Below are 20178 nucleotides of genomic sequence, written 5' to 3'. Positions count from 1 at the left end.
ATGACTACTTCCCCAGGCCTCCTTGTGGTTGGTAGGGAATATGAGCTTCCCAGTCATGCCCTGGTGCTTTTGTACTCCCTGTACTTTCTGACTGGAATGACTGGCCCTGACTTCTCTGTTGGCCTCCTCCTCTCAAAAGACACTGCCTCCAGGAGTGGGTGCCCCCACCGCACCCATCCCCCAGCATTCTCTACTTCCAGTCTTTGATATCTCCTGTTTACATGTCTCTCCAGTCTGGTGCTCCTCTGCCACCATCCCCCGCCCTGGCAGTCACTTGGTCAATGACCCTGCAGGCAGTCCAGCTGGCCTTCACCTCCTGCCTCCCATCCTCCAAGGGGAGCAAGAGGTAACGAGAGAGGAAGGCTGCTCCCTGTACTTCCCCGACTCTTCAAAGGGTCCCCTAGCAGGGCCTGCTCAGCCACAGGTCACTGGGCCCCAGCTGACCCAGATGTAAAGTGGGGGAAAATAATATCAAAGGGGACAAATTGTGTAAGAACTCAAAAGAGGTCTCACTGAGGTCTCCTTAAATGAAAAGTACAATTTTATTGTCAATACAGAAAAATCAGTGGAAGAAAAAAGACTACCAAACTGGGTTTTGCTTGTTATAATACTTATTTTATAAAGTCTTATCAGATAGGTATTTCTTTCCCTCTCATGTGCAGGCACCTTCCTGGGCAGGAAGCCGACCCAGCAGAGCTGGAGCAGCAGCTGTGGAGCCAACATGCTGCTTCCTGACACTGCACACATGCTCCCGCAGGCTGGTGCCCCACCGAGACCAGCTCTGTGCAGACAGGGCTCTGCCCTGCGAGGGGGTGAGTGGCAGGCTCTGCTGGGCACTGACACTTTGGCTTCATTTTCTTGTCCGCTTTCCCACCCTCCCAAAACAGGGCTGGGGGCAGAAGAGGGTGCACACATTCACAGGTGGGTGGGTCAGTGCCAGGATATCCAGAACTGCCTTGGATCCAGCAACATGTCTCAGGATGGGGCTCTCCACCAGGAGGAACCAGAGAAGTTGGGGCAGAGCTGGGGTCTCCAGAGCACTCAGGGCTCAGGGCAGAGAGGTGGGATTGGCTCACCTTGAGACAAACCCAAGGAGAATAAATAAATAAATACTGTATAACTTTGTAGTCCCTCAGCCTGGCCTGTTCCCCCATCAAGGGACTGTCACTGTCAACCTCAGTTCCTCTGGCCGCCATCCTTCCTGAGACAGGCTGGCTAGAAGGAGGGGGCCTGCCCCACCCTGTGGACTGAGACACAAGGGCTGGCAAAGTCTATACAGTTCAAGAGCCCACAACAGGCAAATGGGGGCTTGGGCCTCACCCACAAGGTGAGACAAGGTCCCGCCTGTCTCCCTCTCTTCTGACACATGGCTCACCACAACGGAGCCACATGGGAGCTGGGGGTGTTGACCTTCAAGTTGTGTGACACTTTTCTCTACCCCTCACCCCCAGCCTTGTTCCTGCTGACTCTTCCTGGTCCAGCTGTCAGGTGCTTGCAGTCACTAGGATAACTGGAGGAGGGACGATGGGAGCCCAAGTCCAGCTGGGGCCCGTGTCCCTTCCAGGGTATGTCTGGGTGAGGCTAGGCGGATGCTCAGGTGGGTCAGAGCTGGAAGGGGTACTGTCGGAGGTAGTCAGCCATGCGCCGGGGCAGTGGCAGGCAGTCTACATCAGCCACCAGACGGTTGATGACAAGGCGGCACAGGTGCTGCAGGCTGCGGGCACTGCTTCTGCGCACAAAGGGCTGCACCAGTTTTAGGTGCACGGCGGTGACTGCAGGGGCAGGTAGTGCTGGGTCACCAGGTGCATCTTCCTTAGGGGTAGGCAGGGCTGGGGTGGGTGCAGGTTCAGGGCTGTCACTTCGGGTGTCAGCAGTACAGGAGGCCACATAGTGCTGCACGAGGCTGACCACGTCTGGGAAGGCCAGGATGCGTGGCCTGGACAGGCAGTTGGAGTCCAGGCGGAAGCTGGAGTCAGCGTACTCAATGCGTACGTTGGTGGGGCCTCGAGTGGTTTTGACAGACAGAGTGAATAGATAGCTGGGGTGGGTGCTGTCACGTACCAGGAACGTGCCCTCTGGCATCTTCTGCAGGTGTTGTCGGGCCTCGCTGGCCGTAATGGAACCCCAATACCAGCCTAGGCAAGTGGAGACGGGGCCAAGAGACTAGTCACAGTGGAATTTAGTTGGGGGCACCAACACAGGGCAGAGCAGGACTCTGCCTCCCCCTTTACACTTCCATGGGGAGGACTGTACCCCCCCCCCCCCCCATCAGACTCTCCTGGGCAGGGCCATGTCTCTCAAACCAGACTCAACAGACAGAGCTAAGCTTTCCCCATTGGACTTCCCAGGACAAGGCCTGCTTCCCTCCTCAAACTCACCAGATTCCCGAAGGTAAGAGAAAGTCTTGGCTATGCATAGCAGATCCTCCTCAGGGTCCAGCACCTTGGGTTCACTCTCTGGCTGGGCTGGGGTCTCCTCTGCCACCTCCTCCAGGAAGGACCCGGCAGGCAAAGGCTGCATAGCTGGTTCGGGCAGCTCCAGGGACTGGGTCCACAGGGGCCGCTGCCCGATCTGCTCCACAGCCAGCAAAGAACAGGGTCTAGAAGGGGGTGGATGGGCAGTGAGTGGAGGCCCTATGCCCTCCTGTTACCAGAGACCCTCTATACCCCAGACCGGCTATATGACTTCTGGCCAGTCCATCTCACTATGAGCCTCAGTTTCCCCTTTGCCCACTCATGGGCTCAATGAGATCAGTACCCCGCCTCCCAGCTGTCATCACAAAAGGCTCCTTGATAGCTTCCCCTACATGTTGATTCTCTTTTGAAAGAGACTTCTCCACCCTCCTGCATTTATTGAACATTAATTAGTCTATTTTGCACCAGCTGACAACACAGATCATGCCCTATAAGATTTCTAGCTCACAATGGACAACTGATGTCCCTGACAATGGTAGGATCCAGTGCAAAGAAGCCTCACATGGGTGTCCTGTTGGTTGAGGTGGGCTGATTAGATTAAATGGCACTGGTTCTGCTTGAGCCATGGCCTGGGCCTTCATGGGGTGCTCCAGAGAGGTCCCAAAATTATGATAGGATGCCTAAGGTCATATGCTACCTCCCCATGGATAGGAGTATCTGTAGGAAGGACCGCGGTCCACACTGGCCAGGGCTTAGAGGCTGGAACAATCTCCCTAAACAGGTCAGACTCCCATCCTGTTTTCTGCTCCTCCCAGCTGAGGGTCTGGGGTGGACAGTGGCTTTAAAGGCACTGGCAAATCCCACTTCCCATAAACAGGACCTCCCACCAAAGAACAGGGTACTCATTCTACATTCCAGATCCCACCCTGGCAAGCCAGTCCTACGAGGCTCTATGACCTTATGTAAACCTTGCTGTTCACTAGGACTGTTCAGCTTCTCTACCCCCTCATAAGGGATGCTACCAGCCCAGATCCTGAGGGGGTTGGCAACACCATCTTGTCAGGTGACTAGAGTTGGGTTGCTGAGCCAGCCCCAATCTGAGCAGTAGCTTTTCTCTAGGGGAAGGCCACCCAGCATGGTGATCCTGGGACTTCCAGGGAGTGAGGGGCAAGGATTGGCTCGCAGGAAGAGACTGCTGATCCTTCCTCACTCCTCAGAAAATACATCCTCAGGCCTCAGTTCTGGGTCTGGTCCCCTACTGGGCCGCAGGACACCAAGATAATAAAACCATGGGCCTTGCCTTCAAGGAGAACTTATAACCCAAAGTCACAAACACAAAGGGTGTCATGGGGGAGTCAAGGTCTGCCTGTTCCTGAGCTGAGTCTGCCAGGCCAAAGGAAGGAGTAGGGGGAAGGCACTCCAGGCAGAGATGAGAGCATGGGTAAACTGTGCCAGAGATTGCTTATGAGGCAGGATGGGGTAGGCAGAAGCCTTGGCAGGACGCAGGCAGAGGAGCCAGATCTGACAGTGTAGGTTATAGGTGAGCATTAGAAGATGTTAACAAATTGGGAGAAGAGGCCACAAGACCCTGGCACACCACAGTTTGTTTAATACTTTTCCATACCCACTCTCGGTGTACTGTGGGAGCTCTGGAATCCTAGTGGGGGAGCCACGTTCCAAGGAACTAGCTGGTGGCCTGCCTGCTGGGACCCAAAGCTCAGCTCAGGCTAGCCAGTCAGGCCAGAGCGCCTGGGGGTGGCCATGTCCAGACAGCTTAGCAGGGCACTTGTGGGCATGGGCACCTCCAGGGTCAACAAGGTATCTGGGTGTGTAAGGAGCTGTATTGGTCCCCACAGTTCCTGGTGAGTGACTGTGTATCTTAGGAGGGGTGTGTCCACAGCTGTCGTCATGGCGGGGGCGATGGCTTGTGTGTTCCAGGTGTGGGTGGCCTGTACCTGTGTGTGCCTGTTGTGGAACCCAGCCTGTGTGTCCCGCCTGGGGATGCATGCCAGTGGGGCAAACTCAACCCTGAGGGTGGACCCCCTCAAGCAAAGCTGGGAGCCCAAACCTATATTTGGGAATCTCTGCCCCCTACCTTGGGAGGGCACCAGCTGGTTTGTGGCTGTGTGTGTGGAGGTCTTAAAAATCTTGCTCCCTGACACCCAACACTGGTCCTGAGGTTCCAAGGGACTTTTAGCTGGAACAAAGTAAAAAGAGAATGTGGGACTTCAGAACTGGGGGGATCTGGAGGACAGGGTGTGGGGGTGTTCAGGAGTCCCAAAAGTCAGAGGAGGGGTATGCTGGAGATGGCCAGGGAGAAGTATAGTAGTATAGTTTTCCTGGCACCTCTGGGTTTCCTCCCTGGAAGCAGACCTGCTCAGAGCAAGGGGCACTTCAGCCTTGCCCCACCTTCCAACCTTCTTCACTTGGTACTATGCCAGTTCTGATAACAACAGCCACTGGGCCACCCAGCTCTTCCTGGGTGTGGAGTGCTCACTCATATCTTCTTTCTCACTCCCTGGAGCTTTCTGAGCTCCTGTCAGATCAGTCTGGAGAGTATCAGACTCATTGTTGAAGGGGATGCTGAGGTGGAAGGAATGCTGAGGAAGAATGCTCAGTTGAGGCCAGGACTCTGTCTTACCAGCCTCCACACCATCCTAGTCTTTGAGGAAAGTTGGAGAAGGGAGGCAGGAGTCAAGTCCTCACTGGGATCCCAGACTGGACTGAGGAGGGGCAAGGCAATTGTGGGGGTGCCACGGGCAAAATTCAGGCTCTTCCAAGACCTGCTGCTTAGCCAACCTGGGGGGAGGCGAGGATCTCAGACTGGCTTCCCAAGAAAAGCCTAATTGCTAGCCCATGGCAGAACAGTGAAATCGGAGAGCGGCAGGGGCTAACCTAAGGTCAGCAGTAGGCCCTGCGGCCTGCAGGCTAGGGTAGAGTGCTCTGGGCCCAGAAGGGGGTCTGGGCAGGTGAGCCACGTCTTGGAGGATGAACTCCGCTGGCGTTCAGCTGCTCCAGCCAGAACCCAGGCTTAGGCTACCCGGTGCTCCTCCCGTCGCCAGCCGACCCCCAGTTTCACTACCCACAGTGCGAATAGGGTGGTGACGGTGTTGTCACCATTCCCTGTTGTCACCCTGAGGTCCTTCCGCACTCGGTCATTTCCGACCCGTCAAGCCCTCTCAATAGCCGGCAGCTAGCACGAGGCGGTACTCTCCCGAACGCCGGGCGCCGTCGCCCGGCTGGGACGGCGAGCCGCGCTTACCCCTGAACGCAGAGAACCATGTCCCGGCAGCGGCAGCGGCAGCGGCAGCTCCGGAGCTGAGGCTCAGCCGGACGGTGGCGGCTGGAGGGAGCCCGTGGGCGCAGGTCTCGCTCGTAAGGCAGGCTCCCAGGGCGCACCGGCGACGGGATGGGAATGAGAGGCCAAGGCGCTGGCTGGCCGGGAGGGCGCTGGGGGCGGGCCGGGAGGGTGGGGCGGGGCGAGCCGCCTAATCTTTTGTCCTCTGTGTCCCAGCCCTTCCCGGAAGCGACGTCTTCCTAGAACCGCCGGCAGTGCTGCCGGGCCGGGGAGGGGCGCTGGCGGGGGCGCCGGCTCCTAGAGTAGGCTCAGGGCCGCTAAAGGAAACACCTTTGACAGATTTCCAAGAACTTTCCAGGAAAATGGGGCGGGGCCCCACGCGCCGACCAATCGCAGCTCGGGGGGGGGGGCGCGGGCCAATTGCAGTTTTGAGATGCGAGGCAGACAAACTAGCCGGGTTGAGCGTGACCTAGGGATCACCAGGGAAAACGGGTTGAAGAAGGCCAGGGCGGGGCAGGGGTTCTCCGGGACAGGGGTTCTCCCCACCCGAGCGCAGACTTCTTTCGGGCATTCCGCTTCACTGGGGACAGGCCCCTGTATCTCTCTGTAGAACTGGTGGCAGCACGAGGCAGGGTCTTGGGTCTGTTCTCCCAGCTAGCGGCTCCCTCAAGGCGGTCTGTCTGGTGTGCAAGCGCCCCCTGTGGGCCGCACTTGGATCTCCGGACTCTGTGTGCGGTGGTGGGGAAACTGGTGGCATGGGGTGGGGTTTGGAGAAGGACATGAGAGGAGGGGAGGGGCACAGAGGGGGGCCTCAGATCCGAGCAGGTCCGCGGGGGTCAAGGATCCATCACAGCCAAAAGGATCCAGGCGAGAATGTTTTCTCTGAAAGACTTGGGGGAGAAGGCACATCCCAATCTTGGGATGGGGGCAAGTGTGGAGACTTCATTACTCACTTGATGGCTTGGGCACTGGGAGACCACAGCATGGGGCACCTATGTAGGGTGCAGTCTCTTCAGTAGAAACTGTCTACCGCTCCATTATTATGAAGACAAAGGGGCTTCAAGCTGCCAAGCAACAACTAGGATTTGAACCTGGGTATCTGAGTCTCTATGGGGTCAAATCCCAAGTTCTCTACCTCAAGACTCTGTCTTCCCTCTAACTGTGAGTATTTTACAGAACACTTAGTATGTGCCAGGTGCTCTCAGCGATTTCCAGCCTCATTTCATTGTCTAACCATTATATATTGTGTCCTCTTTACAGGTGAGGAGATTGATGCACAGAGAAGTTAAAATGCACCCTAGATCTCACAGCTGACAAGTGGTTAGTTGGGGCTTGTAGCCCAGTTCCCCCCAGTGCCCCATTGTCTCTAAGTGCCTTGACCTAACAACTCCTGGGCATCCTTCAAGATCCAGCTTTAAGGTCCTCAGTGAAGCTTCCTGCCTCCAGGCCAGTCCATGTCAGAGTACCCCAATGGTGTCCCCTTGAAAGCTCCCTTACAGATGTCAGTGATTATGCAGTTCTGTATGTTAAATTAGAGGGCCCCAAGGGTTGTGCCCTCCAGCCACCTTTCGTGAATTTGACAGTTATGCACCTGTGTGCACAGTATGTGGCCTGCCCCTGTTTTGCCCCAGTGTTGTGGGTCCCCTTGGCCAACTCTTTATCACCTTTCCTGCTGTCTGCTCCCTACACACTCTTGCTCTAACTGCTAGGCCCACATCGCCACCCAGTGGCGAGTCCTCTCATGGTTTCACTCAACAAATTTCCATATTCCAGGATAACCCCTCCTCCCACTCCAGGGATTGGCCTTGTCACAGGATCTCCCTGCTTCTTCCTACCCAAAACAGTCACAAGATGGGTCAGTCACAATAATACCAGCAGTGCCTTCCTCGAAGTCTGGCTTATTTGGTCTCTCTACTCTCATCATTTGCAGCCTCTCCTCCCCCTGAAGGACAGTTCACATGTGTATGTGTGTAGGGGATATATTTAGCCCTCTCCCCCTCTCCCCACACTCACTGGACCTCTTTGCCACTGTAAGCTATTCCAAAGGCCTCAGCCCTAGACTTCTTGGACATACAGCTATCATGGAGGACTGTGTGGCAAAGTCTGCCACCATGAACCCACCCCTGCCCAGCCATCCCAAATGCTGAATTCTCCCATCAGTGTGCAGGTGGTTGCTGGAAAATGAGCAGCTAAGGGAAACCACACCTTCTGACTCTCTTGGATTAAATGAGCAGTTGCAAAACATTTGTCTATGATGGACCTACATGGGAAATGTGTGTGCTTTTGTAAGCACTGGCATTGGTTATGGAGACTGCAAGAGGACAGGCATCACCAGTGCTTACTTTTTACATTTCCCTATGGTTTGAATTTATTATAACAACCAAGTTTTACTTATGCAATTAAATTTTAATTAAAAAGAGATAAGTTAAAAAATACAATTATAAAATGTTTAGAATAATTGTAATCTAATTCTATTTTTAGAAAATAAGATATCTCAGCAACTACAGCATACACTGAGATAACTTTGGCTGGGACAAGGAGCCACCCTCAGCTGCCCAGCACTCTGCTTTTGAGTGGGACCCTGCTTGTCCAGAATGAGATCTTGCTCAGCTTTGGGCTCACCTGGCCCAAACCAATCACCTCCAGAGGGAGGATCCTTCTCCAGTCTCCAAGCTGCAGAAGTTTCCAGATCACAGGGCTTCCTCCAAGGCTCTGAGATCTTGGATCAGATTCTTAAGTGGGACTCAGGGAGAGAGATTCTGGGTCCAGCTAGGCATAAATGTGTGTATGTGTGTGGTGTGCATGTGCATGCCCATGTGTCTGTATGCATGTGTACATATTTGTGCATTTGTGTGCATATTTGAACATATGTGAGAGCATATTTGTACATGTGGATGTAGGAATGGGGCAGGGAGGCACAGGGGAGGAGAGCATCATTTGAGGGTAAGAGCTGGGCCCTGGAGTTGTTCTTCAGGGGTTGGGATGGAGACTCTGCCATGACAGCTACTGATCTTAGGCAGGTTGCTTGATCTCTAGGGCTTGTCTGTCTTGTAGGCTGTGTGGGATGTGTTTAGCCCTGCCTACTCTGGTTCCAGTGAGGTCATGGAGTGCCCAGGTAGAACACCCACACAGTGTCTAGTCCAAAAGAAGGGTTCAGTACGGTCAGTTGAGGTCATCATCAGGGCTTCTCCTTCACTGAACTCTGCTAGCTTGAAGAGTGTTTCAAGGAGACAGGGCAGAGCCCTGGGCACTGTCCTCCAGCACAGCAGGTTCCAGCTCTCCAGGAACTGCTCTGAAGAGCCTTGGACCTACAGGACCCCAGGAATCCACGTGCACCTACGTGCGTATTTGTGCTGGGGCATGCATGGGAGGTGGGTGAGAGCGCTAGTCCGGCCCAATCCCAAAGTCAGAAGGACTCAGAGACACCTACGGGTGGGACCTAGGCTGTGCCTGCAGTTATGCCAGTGGCCTGTAGATGGCAGCAGAGGCCCGCGCAGAGATCATGACCCAAGTCTCCCTTTCCCAGTACCAAGTGAACCACCTTGTTCCAGTCCCTCAGTCTGAGGGTTGGGGAGTGAGAGGGGTGTGCTGGTGTAGTGCAGATTTGTCCCAGGAGAGAACAACACCCACTGCGACTCTAGACAAGTTGTTTCCTCTCAGGGGTCCTCAGTTTCCTCATCTGTGAAATGAGGTGTTTAACAGCCTGTCATGGGAAAACTATCAAAATACCTAAGGTATAAAATGGGCTCAGAATAGAGACCTAAATGTGGAAGGGAGCACCACATAGCCAAAGAGTATCTGGGGTGGGAGGAGGCGATTTTGTAAACACGATACCAAAAGCTCAAACCAGAAGGTGAAAAGTTGATGGATCTGACAAATGGGAATTTAGGATATCTGGCCTAAGGACGCTTCATCCCAAAGGGGGGGAAAAAGCCACGGATATGAGCAGGAGATGCACAGAAGGCGAGAGACACCCAGAGCCCGCAGGGATGGGAAAAACGCGAATCACAACGAAATGCCATTTCACGTGGCTCCATGGCAAAAATTAAGACTTTAGGTACGCTGGCGGTGGGCCACCACTAAGGAAGTCGCAAGCCTTACAAGCCTTGCTAGAGGGCCGTCTGGCAGCGTGCAGAGAAAACGCCCGACTCAAGTGGCTTCCTGTGGCTCCAAGAGAAACTGCGCTGTCACTTCGTAGGTCGCTGGTAAGCTCCGGGGCTCTCACTGCCCTCGCGGTTCCGGGGCCCGGGAGCCTAGGAGGTTTCCGCTCTCCTTCGGGAAGCCACGCCCCCTATTTCTGTCGGGGCTCCGGGGCGGGGCCCGCCGGAAGCTCCCTCCACGCCCGGTCCTGCCAGGGCCCGCCTGGCCCTTTAAGGCTGACCAAGCCGGGCCTCAAGTCGGGGACGCGCGGGGCGGGAGGGGGGGGGGAGCGTGGAGGAAAGGAGGGGGGCGGTCACGTGGGCCGCCGGCGGCGCGACTCGGCTCTAGGCGCTCGCGGCCGCTGGCTCCCGGGACTGCGGTCCCTGCCCCTCGCCGGCGCCGCAGCCAGGTACTCTGCTGTCAGATACGCCCTTGCCAGGTACGCCCTCATAGGGCCCCCTCCACCTCCCTCTCCCAGAACCTCACGGTCACTTGGCGCTCGACCCTTTACCCTCTAGACAGGTGTCAGGCCGGACTCCCTAGTGCTTGGTTGTGCGACCACCCCTCCTGCCTCGCCTCTGTACTCTCCCGCAGTTCGTCCCGAACTCCCGGCCCCGTCCACGACCCGCAGCCCAGACAGGCTCTAGGGCTCCAATACTGGGGTATATTGGAGGAGTCTGAGAGGAACTCATTCTTCCCTTCTCCCTCAGGTGGCCCTGGACGCGCCAGGCTGGGGTCGCCTCTGAGCGCCCCGCGGGGGCCATGGATGACGAGACAGCAGAGGAGCAGGGGGGCCCCGCGCCACCGCAGGGTGCACCCTGCGGACCCGGCTCAACTGGCGCTCCTGCCCTCGGGGGGCGGAGGGAGCCCAAGAAGTACGCAGTGACCGATGACTACCAGTTGTCCAAGCAGGTGCTGGGCCTGGGTGTGAACGGCAAGGTGCTGGAGTGCTTCCACAGGCGTACTGGGCAGAAGTGTGCCCTGAAGGTCAGTGACCCCTCCTGGGTGACTCGGAGGGCCCAACAGCAGAGGCTTGTGGGTGCACATATGCCCAGGACCCCTGCTAAGCTTCTTATGATCAGTATCTCCTTTCATCTTTACACTACCTTGTAAGGTCAGGCTCCTGGTCCTCCTTGCTTTACAGGTGGGGAAGTCGAGGCTCAGTTTAGCTAAACTCAGGATGTCCCTAAGATCAAGGGGTGGAGTCAGTGTGAGTAGAGTCTGCTCTACCCGGAAGCAGGGAAGGAGCGGTTCCTGACTCTGGGGTTATGGCTGGCTGGGCTTCTGTGTTCCGGCAGGGCGTGGGGGTGGGGGGTGGGGGCTTACTCAGCTTGGTTGTTCCTTCCATGAGAAACTCTTCTTCTCTTTCTCCTCCCCCCACCCTTCCTACTCCCCTCTCCTCTTCTTCTTTTTCATGAGAAGCTCTTCTGACTGGAATGAATCTGAGTTTCCTTCTGCCTGAGGCTGAGTCCCCACCAAGGCTTGGGGTGGGGCTGCTTTCTCCTATGGCCCCTGCCCGCCTGGGCTGGAGGGGTGGGAAACTCCCAGGGCTGGCTGGTGGGTAAGGATGGTGCCCATCACGTCTGTGAGCAGGAAGCTGCTGATGGGCTCCAGCTGAGTCACCGGCCCCATGTTGAAAGGGGCAGGCCTTGCTTCAAGCCTGACCCACCCTGGTTCCTGGGCAGAGGGTGGGCCAGCCATCTATTCATGTCACACCACAGCCTCCCCTGGAGGCCTGGCTAAGAACTCACTGATACAGATGGAATCCAGGGAGTTCTGGAGGTGGTTGATGTAGCCACATAGTTCTGGCTTAAGTCACTTAGTTCTTGGCCCAGGACCCTGCCTCATACCCAGAATGCCTTGAATCTGTCATCACTGGGAAGTTCACTCCATTGTGGTTTGTGCCAGTGGCCACCTGGATGGGTAGATCATGGCAAGGAGAGCAGCTTTGGAGGTTAGAATACAGCAAAGGATCTTCTCATTTTACAGACATTGCAATTATGAGCTTGAGTGCAGGGTTCTGCAGACGTGGCTCTAATCTCTGGCCTGCATTTGCCAGCTCTGTGACCTTGGACTAGGTCCTGGACTCTGGAAACCAGGTTTCTGCCTCTGTTCAGGGGGAAAGATAAGGGGTTTATGTGAGCTTAGAATGTGATGGTGCCTGTAGAGTAATTGGTACTGGGTCTGGTGCAGGCCTGGAGAGGCTACGGGACTTATTTAGGGTACAGTGTCTGCAAGTAACTGAGCAGGGACCTGGGCCCAGCTCCTTGTGTCTTTCTTAGGGGCACTGGGGCTGATAGGATGGGTCTGGAGGTGGCTGGTCTGGGCTGGCAAGGCTGAGTCTCAGGCACAGCTTCTTCACCTACTAACCCAGTAGTGAAGTGGGGTTTGGGGTCCTCCTCTGAGTCCTTCGAGGGGGAAGTGGCTGTTCTCAGTGGGGAGTTTCCACCTCTTCCCTCAGCACCATCATAGCTCTCTCACCTCTTATGAGGTCAGGGGCAGTTTGGGTAGGCAAGGGGCCAAATGAGGCCAGAGAACCTCTTTTTAATACCAAGCCTATGGCCCTGTGTGCCAAGGCTGAGTTCTGACCAGCCCCTATGGTGTTCCAGATGCTATGAGCGAGGCAGGGATAGAGGGGGAGGCCAGAGATTGTGGGCCCAGGCAGCACCGCTTTAAGCAGAGCTGGGTCTAGGCCCTTCCCCATAGATGCTGTGTTTGACAAATGACTTGGGGGGGGGGGAACTTCTGACTACAACAGTTTCCAAAGCACTTCCTCTTGAATCTAGGGCTTCAATGCTTTCTCTGTTCTGGACTGCGAACTAGGACAGGCCTAGAATAAATTCTCCTGCTGTACCCCTTTAGGCTTTATGGGTGAATATGGCTAGGGCTACTGCCTTGGAACCTTCAGGACCTGGCCCTAAGTTGGCCCTCAAGGGGTACATGGATTAGATGTGGGCCCCACTCCAATACTTTCCTTTTCTTGCCCCCAGCCCCCTTCCAGTGACCAAGTCTGGAAGTTTCTACCATCTGGCTGGTCTTTACCATCTTCCAAGATGGCACTAGTACAACCTCTGGCACATCGTACGTGTACTGTGAGTGGTGGCTCTAACTTTGAGGAAGAGGGTGTGATTTTTCTGCTTAGCCTCTACCCCCTGCCATCTCTGCCCTTCTTGGTGGTCCAGGCCAAGTGCCCTGGCCTCTCTCCATGCCTGTCCTCTTGGCCTTGTTGTCCAAGATGGCAGATAGTGCTTACCCTGAAGCCTGGAATGTAGCAGGCCCTCATCAAACAGGAAGAGTTGTGGTCAATGTCCTGTAGCCGTTGCTATTCTCTGGGGGCCCTGGAGGAGCAGGCTCCTCCCCAGGGAGCTGGGCCTCTTCCCCTTTCCCTCAGCTCCTGACACTGCTGTGGTTTATCTTGGCTTCACTCACACTCAGCTATTCTCTCTTGAGGCCAGTTTCTGCTGCTGGCAGGTCCTTCCACTCTTCAGTCCCCCCTAAGCACTTGCTGCAGTCCTGTTGGCAGGACCTAGAGGACTGCCCGCCAAGCATGGGGGGCAGGGGACTGCCTCCTACTGACCTCCTGCCTATGCCTCCTTCTAGGCCTACCTAATGAAACAGTATGCCTCAGTTTCACTCCTAACTGGGCACAGCCTTGTATATCTGTCCCCCATTAGTCACCCCACCACATTTGAGACACAACCCCTCAATCCTCATCACATATGTGAAAATTGTGACCTGGAGTCTGTGGTCAGAAATCATGTAGCTTAATTAAGATTATAGCAGAGGCCAGAATCTCTTCCCCTCCTGATTTCCTGCCCAGCCCACTTGTGGTCCTCTGCCTCAGGGCAGGCAGAAGTAGCCATGGCACTTAGATAAATAAAAACCTAAAAAGCTTTGAGAAGACAGAGGGGTTCTGCATGCGGAAGAAGTGATTCTTCTTTCCTACCACTGCTCTCTGGGCTCTGGGGCTAGGGGCCCTCCTCTCTGACCACTGAGTATGTTGGAGGCCCCAGGGCTCCCAGTGCCCTCCTCTTCCCTTCTTCTTCAAATAGAATGGAGTGGTGGGGTGCTGGGTCCCCATGCCGGGGAGTTCCCCACATTGTTCCATGGGTGGGGCTGGCCTGTTGAAGCTGGTGCTATGGAGCTGGATTTGAGGCTGGGTGGGGCCACCAGGCAGGCCGGTACTTTCTCATTTGGCAGCAGCCACCCCCTCACCTACCAACTCCAGACCGGTCAGATCAGCCTTGGCGGGGCCATTTGTTACCTAGTCAACAAGTCAGGAAGCGTGTGGAGGGGCCGGCAGTCCTGTGCAAAGGAGTCCCCAGTAGGGCTTTCACTGTACCCAACCACCTCCCCCACCCCCACCCCAGGCCGTCCCTCTCCTGGAAGGAAAGAATTTGAGGAGCTCATGTGCTACCATGCTGGTAGAAAGTTCTGAACTGCCAGAGGTGGGCAATTTGCTGTTTAAACAAAGATTCTAGGAAAGGCATCAAACCCTAAAACCTGCAAATAGTGGAGTTTTTGGCAGAGATTGTTTGAGCTGCTTCGTACCTGCTCACGCATTTGCAAGCTGTGCTCAAAGCCTAAACTGCTGCTGGGACTGCCAGGGTCTTCCCACCCTATCCAGGAGCTGACACAGTCTTCAGGCCTTGGTGCTGCAGATTCTAATATTCTCAAAAATGGCCAACAGTTTCCCAGACTGTTCTGATGGGTCCTATCCCCAATGCATGAGATGTGTTATGTTACCTAATTCTTGTCATTCCCATTTTATGGACAAAATGTTGCTATTCAGCAAGGCGAATGACTTGCCCAAGATGCACAGCTGACGAGTGGCAGGACTGTGACGTGAGCCCAGGCAGTTTGATGCCAGAGTCTTAGCATTTAAGTCACCCTGTGCCTCATGCTAGTTTATGGGGACAGGGGATGGTTTCTAAGACTTGGCCCCTGGAAGGGTGCTGTCATCATCTTCCGTGGTTCCACTGGGAGCCCTGATGGCCCCGGCTGGGCCCCAAGTGATGCTGCTGGTGTTTGTCTCTATCTGCCCAGCTCTCCTCACTGTGTAAGACTGTCTGCTTGTAAGCAGACAAGTAGTCCTGCAGGCCAGCACACAAGGGCCATGATGGCTGTGGGACTGCCTCAGAAAGGTTGTGTGGTTTGTCTCAAGCCTTTTGAGTCTCAGACAAGCCCAGCCCAGCAGAGTCCAGGCTGCCACAGGCAGGAAGTCAGGTTGGTGAGTGGGCGAGAGGAAACTGTGTCAGGGCTGGGCCAGCCAGGGTAGACTTCCTGGAAGAGACCGCCAGCTTTAATCCAGGCCTCTGATCTGAGAAGGATGTGGATGACAGAGGAGGGCACGGGGTGTGTGTGACAGCATGCTGGTTTGGACAGCTCAACACCTACCAGCTCAACACACTACTCACAGTCGTGTGTCCTGGCAGGACGTGGCTGATCTCAGCAGGGCAGGTGTCCAGACCCCAATAAACCCTGGGGAGCCATAGAGGGACTGAGGGCTCTGTGGAAGAAGGGCCTTGAGAAAGGGCAGCCACTTTCCCTCTCCATTTGCCCACAACTCAGATTCATACCTCACCCCCAGGGGCCTCTGTCTATCTTTGGTATCCTTCCTCACAAAGTGGGCAAAAATCCTCCCTCCTTCCCCCAGAGCTTTCTTTCGTAACATCATCAGAACCATTGTAGAGCACTGTTGCTCAGGGTGCTCGAGGAGCTTCTGGGTCACCTGGGCCGTCATTCAGTTCAGGCTGTGTGGGAAGCGCCCGGTCTCTGTAACGACAGAGGTCTGTCGTGTCTCTGCTGAACTCACTTGGGGAAGTGAGTTCCCTGCATGGATCCCTCATCTTTCTCTCCAAGGGCCTCCTTGGGATATCATCATGGGATACCCCTGTGAGTGGGCAGCAGGTGGAGCATCTGGCTTTGCAGTCCCCCCACCTCCTTTGGTTCCAGCCTCGTGACTGGCTGCCATGTGTCCAAAGGTGATGGTCACCAGGCAAGAGCTGAAGACTGCAGTCAGCCGTAGGTGTGGTAAGAGTGTGCACCAAGCCCTCCTGCATGGGTGGGTCTCCTGCTCTTAGGACAATTAGAACATGGCTTTCACTGGCTCCCGTGATTCTCTAGGAGAATTTTGGTTCTGCTGGCCTGCTCCTGTCTGTTCAAGATCTTATGTGTTCCCACATGAGAGGCTGCCTGGGGTTGAGAGAGAGCAAGGCTCTGGGCTTGAAATCCTTCCTGCCTCCTTCTCCCTGAGTGACCCTGGACAAAAAGGCACTTTTGGAATCTTTTGCAAAATCATCATCTCTGTGGTGTACTTGAACCCTGGGTTTGAACATGTGGTCGGAAGGAAGATTCAGTCTTGGTGGCTGTACCTATCCCTGTGTTCCTGCTATGATACAGCACAGGCCAGTAGACACTCTTAGAGGACAGAGCTCTCATTTGGGGATGCTTGAGTGCATTTTTTGGTGGCGTGTTATCAGTCTTTATGAGGACTCCCTTGGGCTCATCTTGCACCTGGGGAAGCCAGCCCTTTGTGGGGTGAGAAAGAATAGTGTGAAAGGAACTTTGTATCCTGGACTCCCCCACCCCCTACCCTCCCACCCTTTTGGAATTAAGTGGATTAGGCCCTGTGTGATTGTGAATAAAGTCCTGCTGCTGGGAACCATGGGGGTTTTGCTTAGAGCAGGAGTATGAGAGGAGGCTGCTGCTTGGGGGAATAAGGAGCCTCAGGAGGCCTTTTTAGCACTGGACAGGCCAGAGATGCTGAGAATATTGATTTTGGGTTTTTTTGTGGGTTTGGTATTAGGGTTGCCTTTTTTTTTTTAAGGCTAGGGCTTTGTCCTTGCTGCTTTCTCTTTATGGCACTTTCTGTTCTGTCTCGTCCATTTCTTCTTTCCCCTCTCTGTTTCTCCTGCTGTCACTTAGTCCTTCCCCTCTCTCACCTTGCCACTTTCTGTCTGAGGAGTTTCAGGCTTAGCTGGGCCTCTTCTCTGCAGCCCGCAGGCTGAGGGCAGGCATAGGACAGATGGGGCTGGCCAGGTGCTGGGAATTCATCCTAGTCACTCTGAAAGTCTCCCCCCAACAGGGTAGGGTAAGTGTAGGCAGGAAAGAGGAGCATCTGGCTGTGCCCATGCCACTCACAATGTCCCCTCCTGCTGCTGGCCTTGACAAGTTGCTGGTGGCCTTGGCAGCCAGAGCAGTGGAGTCAGGAACATTTGGGCCAAGCTTGTAACCTGAGGTGTCTTCTGTGGAGTGTGGGAAGTTAGTTTCAACTGTGGCCTCCACCTTTGGGTCTTCTTTTATGGCTCAGTGGTTTGAGACTTTTGCTTAGGACAACAGTGTGAGACCAGGAGCACTGTGACTCCCAAAGATTCTCTGGCTGAGACTGAGGAGAGGAGCTGGGGTCTGAGCCAGGGCCTCAGAGCCAGTGGGAGGAACTTGTGGAGAGTCTGGGAGGGCTTGAATGTTAGATGCAACCTACCTCTACTCTAGAAGCCAATACTGTCTATGGGCTGCCCCATACTAGCTGGGATGAGCACCCCAGAACATCTGACTCTCTAGCCTGCACCCTGAACCTGACCCCCTCACCTCACTGACCCTCAGAGGCTATTTTCAGGGGTGTAATGGGCCAGGGCCTGGAGCTGCCACACTCATCACCCCATTCCTAAGGGTTCAGCCTCCAACAAGGGGCTCACAACTTGTTCTGTAGGTGTTCCCCCAACATAAAGTTTAATCCCCCTTCTCAGGCTGTGACAGAGGGACTGGCAAGTACTCTCCATGCTCTCTGGCAGGCAGTGGCACACAGAGTAGGAGTTGGGGGTGGGGGATGGGATAAGAGCACCCACTTATCCCTTGAGTGCTTCCTATACACTAACCACAAACAGAAGAATCTAAGAATGGGTTGTATCACTCCAGTGTCATGGATGCAGAGACCGAGACTCAGAAAGGCAAAGTAACTCACTCAGAGTCACAGAGCAGGGGCATGCCCTGGCTGGGCTGGAACCCTGGCCTGTGGGTAGCCAAGTTGTGGCTCGCAGCTATCCCTGGGGATCAGGAGCCAGACCTGTCTCCTAGGTCACAGTCTACCCATCTATAAGATGAGGAGCTGGCTGCTCTGCTTGACAAGGTCCCCCGCTTCTAGCAGTGAAGACTTTTTTGGTGGGCAGTGATCGTGGGCAGTACTGGGGAAGCAGACAGGCAGGTAGTGGTACAAGTAGACAAGCAGGGTGGAGACTGGCTAGAGGGGGCCCCAAGATGCCACTCCTGAGCTAGCTAGTAAATGTGCCAGGGGAACAGTCAGCTGTGTGACAGGGACAGGAGCTCTGGGGTTATGACTCAGCTTTGAAGACCTTTTTCCACTGTACTCCATTGCCCAGTTCAAGCCTTTAGTCAGGCTGAGCCTGTACCAGGGTGCATCTTTACCCTAGGGAGGCCTGAGAGAATGGGGATGAGTCACTGTTTGCCCATTCCTATGACAGGAGTGTCCCTCAGTGCTGCCAGGTTACTACCCTGGTCTCTCAGAGGACTTCCCCTTCCTCATGGCTATGGCTCCATGGCATGATCAGAGACCAGGAAAATTTCCCAGAAGCTGGCTGGGTGTGGGAACCCTCAGAGCCCTCTAGCTGAACAGGAGCAGAAGAGAGAGAGGGGCTGGCGGCGGGGGGGGGGGGGTGGTGGTGGTGGTGCTGGGGGGTACCAATGGAGATTGGAAGCCACTTGCCCCTGCCTCTCCTGGGAGAAGACTGAGTAAGGTAATGGATGCCTGTGCTCACCCAAGCCTGTGTGGGGAGCTGCAGGGACATGGATGAAGCCAAGTGAATTGAGAGCGATGCCAGCAGATACAGTGTTGGCTGTTGGCTTCAGGAAGAGCAGGTCTGGGGGATGGAGTTAGAAGTTTCCCTAGGGTCTTTACACTGTGCCTCTTGGAGTAGTCCAATATGTCCCCCCTCCTGTCTCCCACACACATTTATTCCTTTGTTATCTTTGTGACATCTCCAGGGGGACAGAATCTCAGGGGTGCTGAATCTCCTATGTCTAGGGCTGGCCAGGGGCATGGCCTGCTGGGTGCCCTGGTCATATCCTCACTTGCCTTGGTCACCTTTTGCTTAGGGAAGGTGGCCACTGCCCTCTGTAGCCCCAGCAGCTATGTAGGCATCACTGTGGCACAATGTGGGACACACACTGGCTGAGGTGGGAGTCTTCGTGAGGAGGGACCATTGAAGGAACATTGCTTCTGAGGTTAGAATAAAACATTTGTATTTGCTGAAATCTTCCAGTCTTAGGGTGAAAATGTCTCATTTTTACACTGTCATAGGAGAAATAGAACCAGGGTAATGTTTTACTAATTATGTAGCTGATTTTGACAGAAAAATGCTTTTTTCCTCTAAGAAGTTAAAGGAGGATAATAGAACCTGTACCCTTTGAATATTTACTCAGGGACCTCACAAGGCACCTCAGCTCCTCCCCCCAAACCCCCCACTGTCAGAAGGCTGTGGGCAGAATGCTGGGATCTGATACCTGCCTGGGGCAAAGGGAGTTCTTGTCCTGCCACTTCATGTGTAATCTCTGAGCGGGGTGTGTTTGTGTGAAGGTTGTAGCTCTCTCTGGGCCCCTATTTCCACCTGTGAAGTAGATGTTGGTAGTCCCAGACCAGCCTGTCCTCCTGTCCCCATTGCCACGTGTGAGGAGCCTGCACACCACAGATGGGGAACTGGGGCTCAGAGAAATTAAGGAATAAGCCCCAAGGTCACTGCACATTTTGCAGAAGGGGACTTTGCTCAAAAGGATGTATGGAGGACTTGAGGGTATAAAGGTGGCTTCCATTTGAGGGAGTGAAGATATGCCTCTCCTCTAGTCTGCCAAGCTGAGAGCTGGGTGAGTTCCCTGGCTTGGGTCCCCAGCTCTCCACCTTGCTTCCCCACCTGCCCCCAGGGTCTCTCCCCTGAGATTAGCCTTCTCATCCTCTCACCACCAGGAAGGGTCTTTCCCCTACTCACTGAGCTTTTCGCAGCAAAACAGAATCCATAGACTCTTGATTTTTCATTAATTTTTGCAAAGCCAGGTCTAATCCTGCCCCTCTCAGGATTTGAGACCATTTTCTGTGACCTGCTGGATTCCAGAGGCTGGGATCCCTCTGGGTGCCAGAGGCTGCATCTGGATTTCCCCAAGTTTTGAAGAACAGGGACATGAAGAGTGTGGGGCCACCTGAGGGCAGACCCAGGGGAATCCTGAAGCCAAGCAAACCTTGAAGCCCATATCCACTCAGTATGCACTTGGTACTATGCTAATCTAAGCCCTCTGTGTATTCTCATTCCATCTTCATGG

At 54.8% G+C, this 20178-nt stretch overlaps 2 protein-coding genes across 5 annotated transcripts in view; one reads left to right on the top strand and one right to left on the bottom strand.

Moving 5' to 3' along the window:
• Positions 1-518: 518 nt before the first annotated feature.
• Positions 519-5815, bottom strand: CISH (cytokine inducible SH2 containing protein). Its single transcript, XM_027038819.2, has 3 exons — positions 5677-5815; positions 2379-2599; positions 519-2135 (listed from the first exon to the last, which is right to left on the bottom strand). The coding sequence occupies exons 1-3, from the start codon at positions 5694-5696 to the stop codon at positions 1603-1605; spliced, it is 774 nt and encodes a 257-aa protein (XP_026894620.1). The 5' UTR covers positions 5697-5815; the 3' UTR covers positions 519-1602.
• Positions 5816-9893: 4078 nt separating this feature from the next.
• Positions 9894-20178, top strand: part of MAPKAPK3 (MAPK activated protein kinase 3) — a 28447-nt gene continuing 18162 nt past the window's right edge. The window contains exons 1-2 of one of the 4 annotated variants that reach the window (XM_053219317.1): positions 9894-9917; positions 10563-10839. In XM_053219317.1, coding sequence (XP_053075292.1) covers positions 10615-10839 — 225 coding nt within the window. In that variant the 5' untranslated portion in view covers positions 9894-9917; positions 10563-10614. Of the gene's footprint in view, positions 9918-10134; positions 10292-10562; positions 10840-20178 lie in introns of those variants that run through there. The other 3 variants (XM_053219315.1, XM_015077112.3, XM_053219316.1) reach the window with 3 other exon arrangements.

Source organism: Acinonyx jubatus, chromosome A2, assembly GCF_027475565.1.
Source record: "Acinonyx jubatus isolate Ajub_Pintada_27869175 chromosome A2, VMU_Ajub_asm_v1.0, whole genome shotgun sequence".
NCBI lineage: Eukaryota > Metazoa > Chordata > Mammalia > Carnivora > Felidae > Acinonyx > Acinonyx jubatus.
The sequence above is the reverse complement of the archived record's forward strand: the minus strand, read 5'-3'. Positions and strand labels throughout refer to the sequence as shown.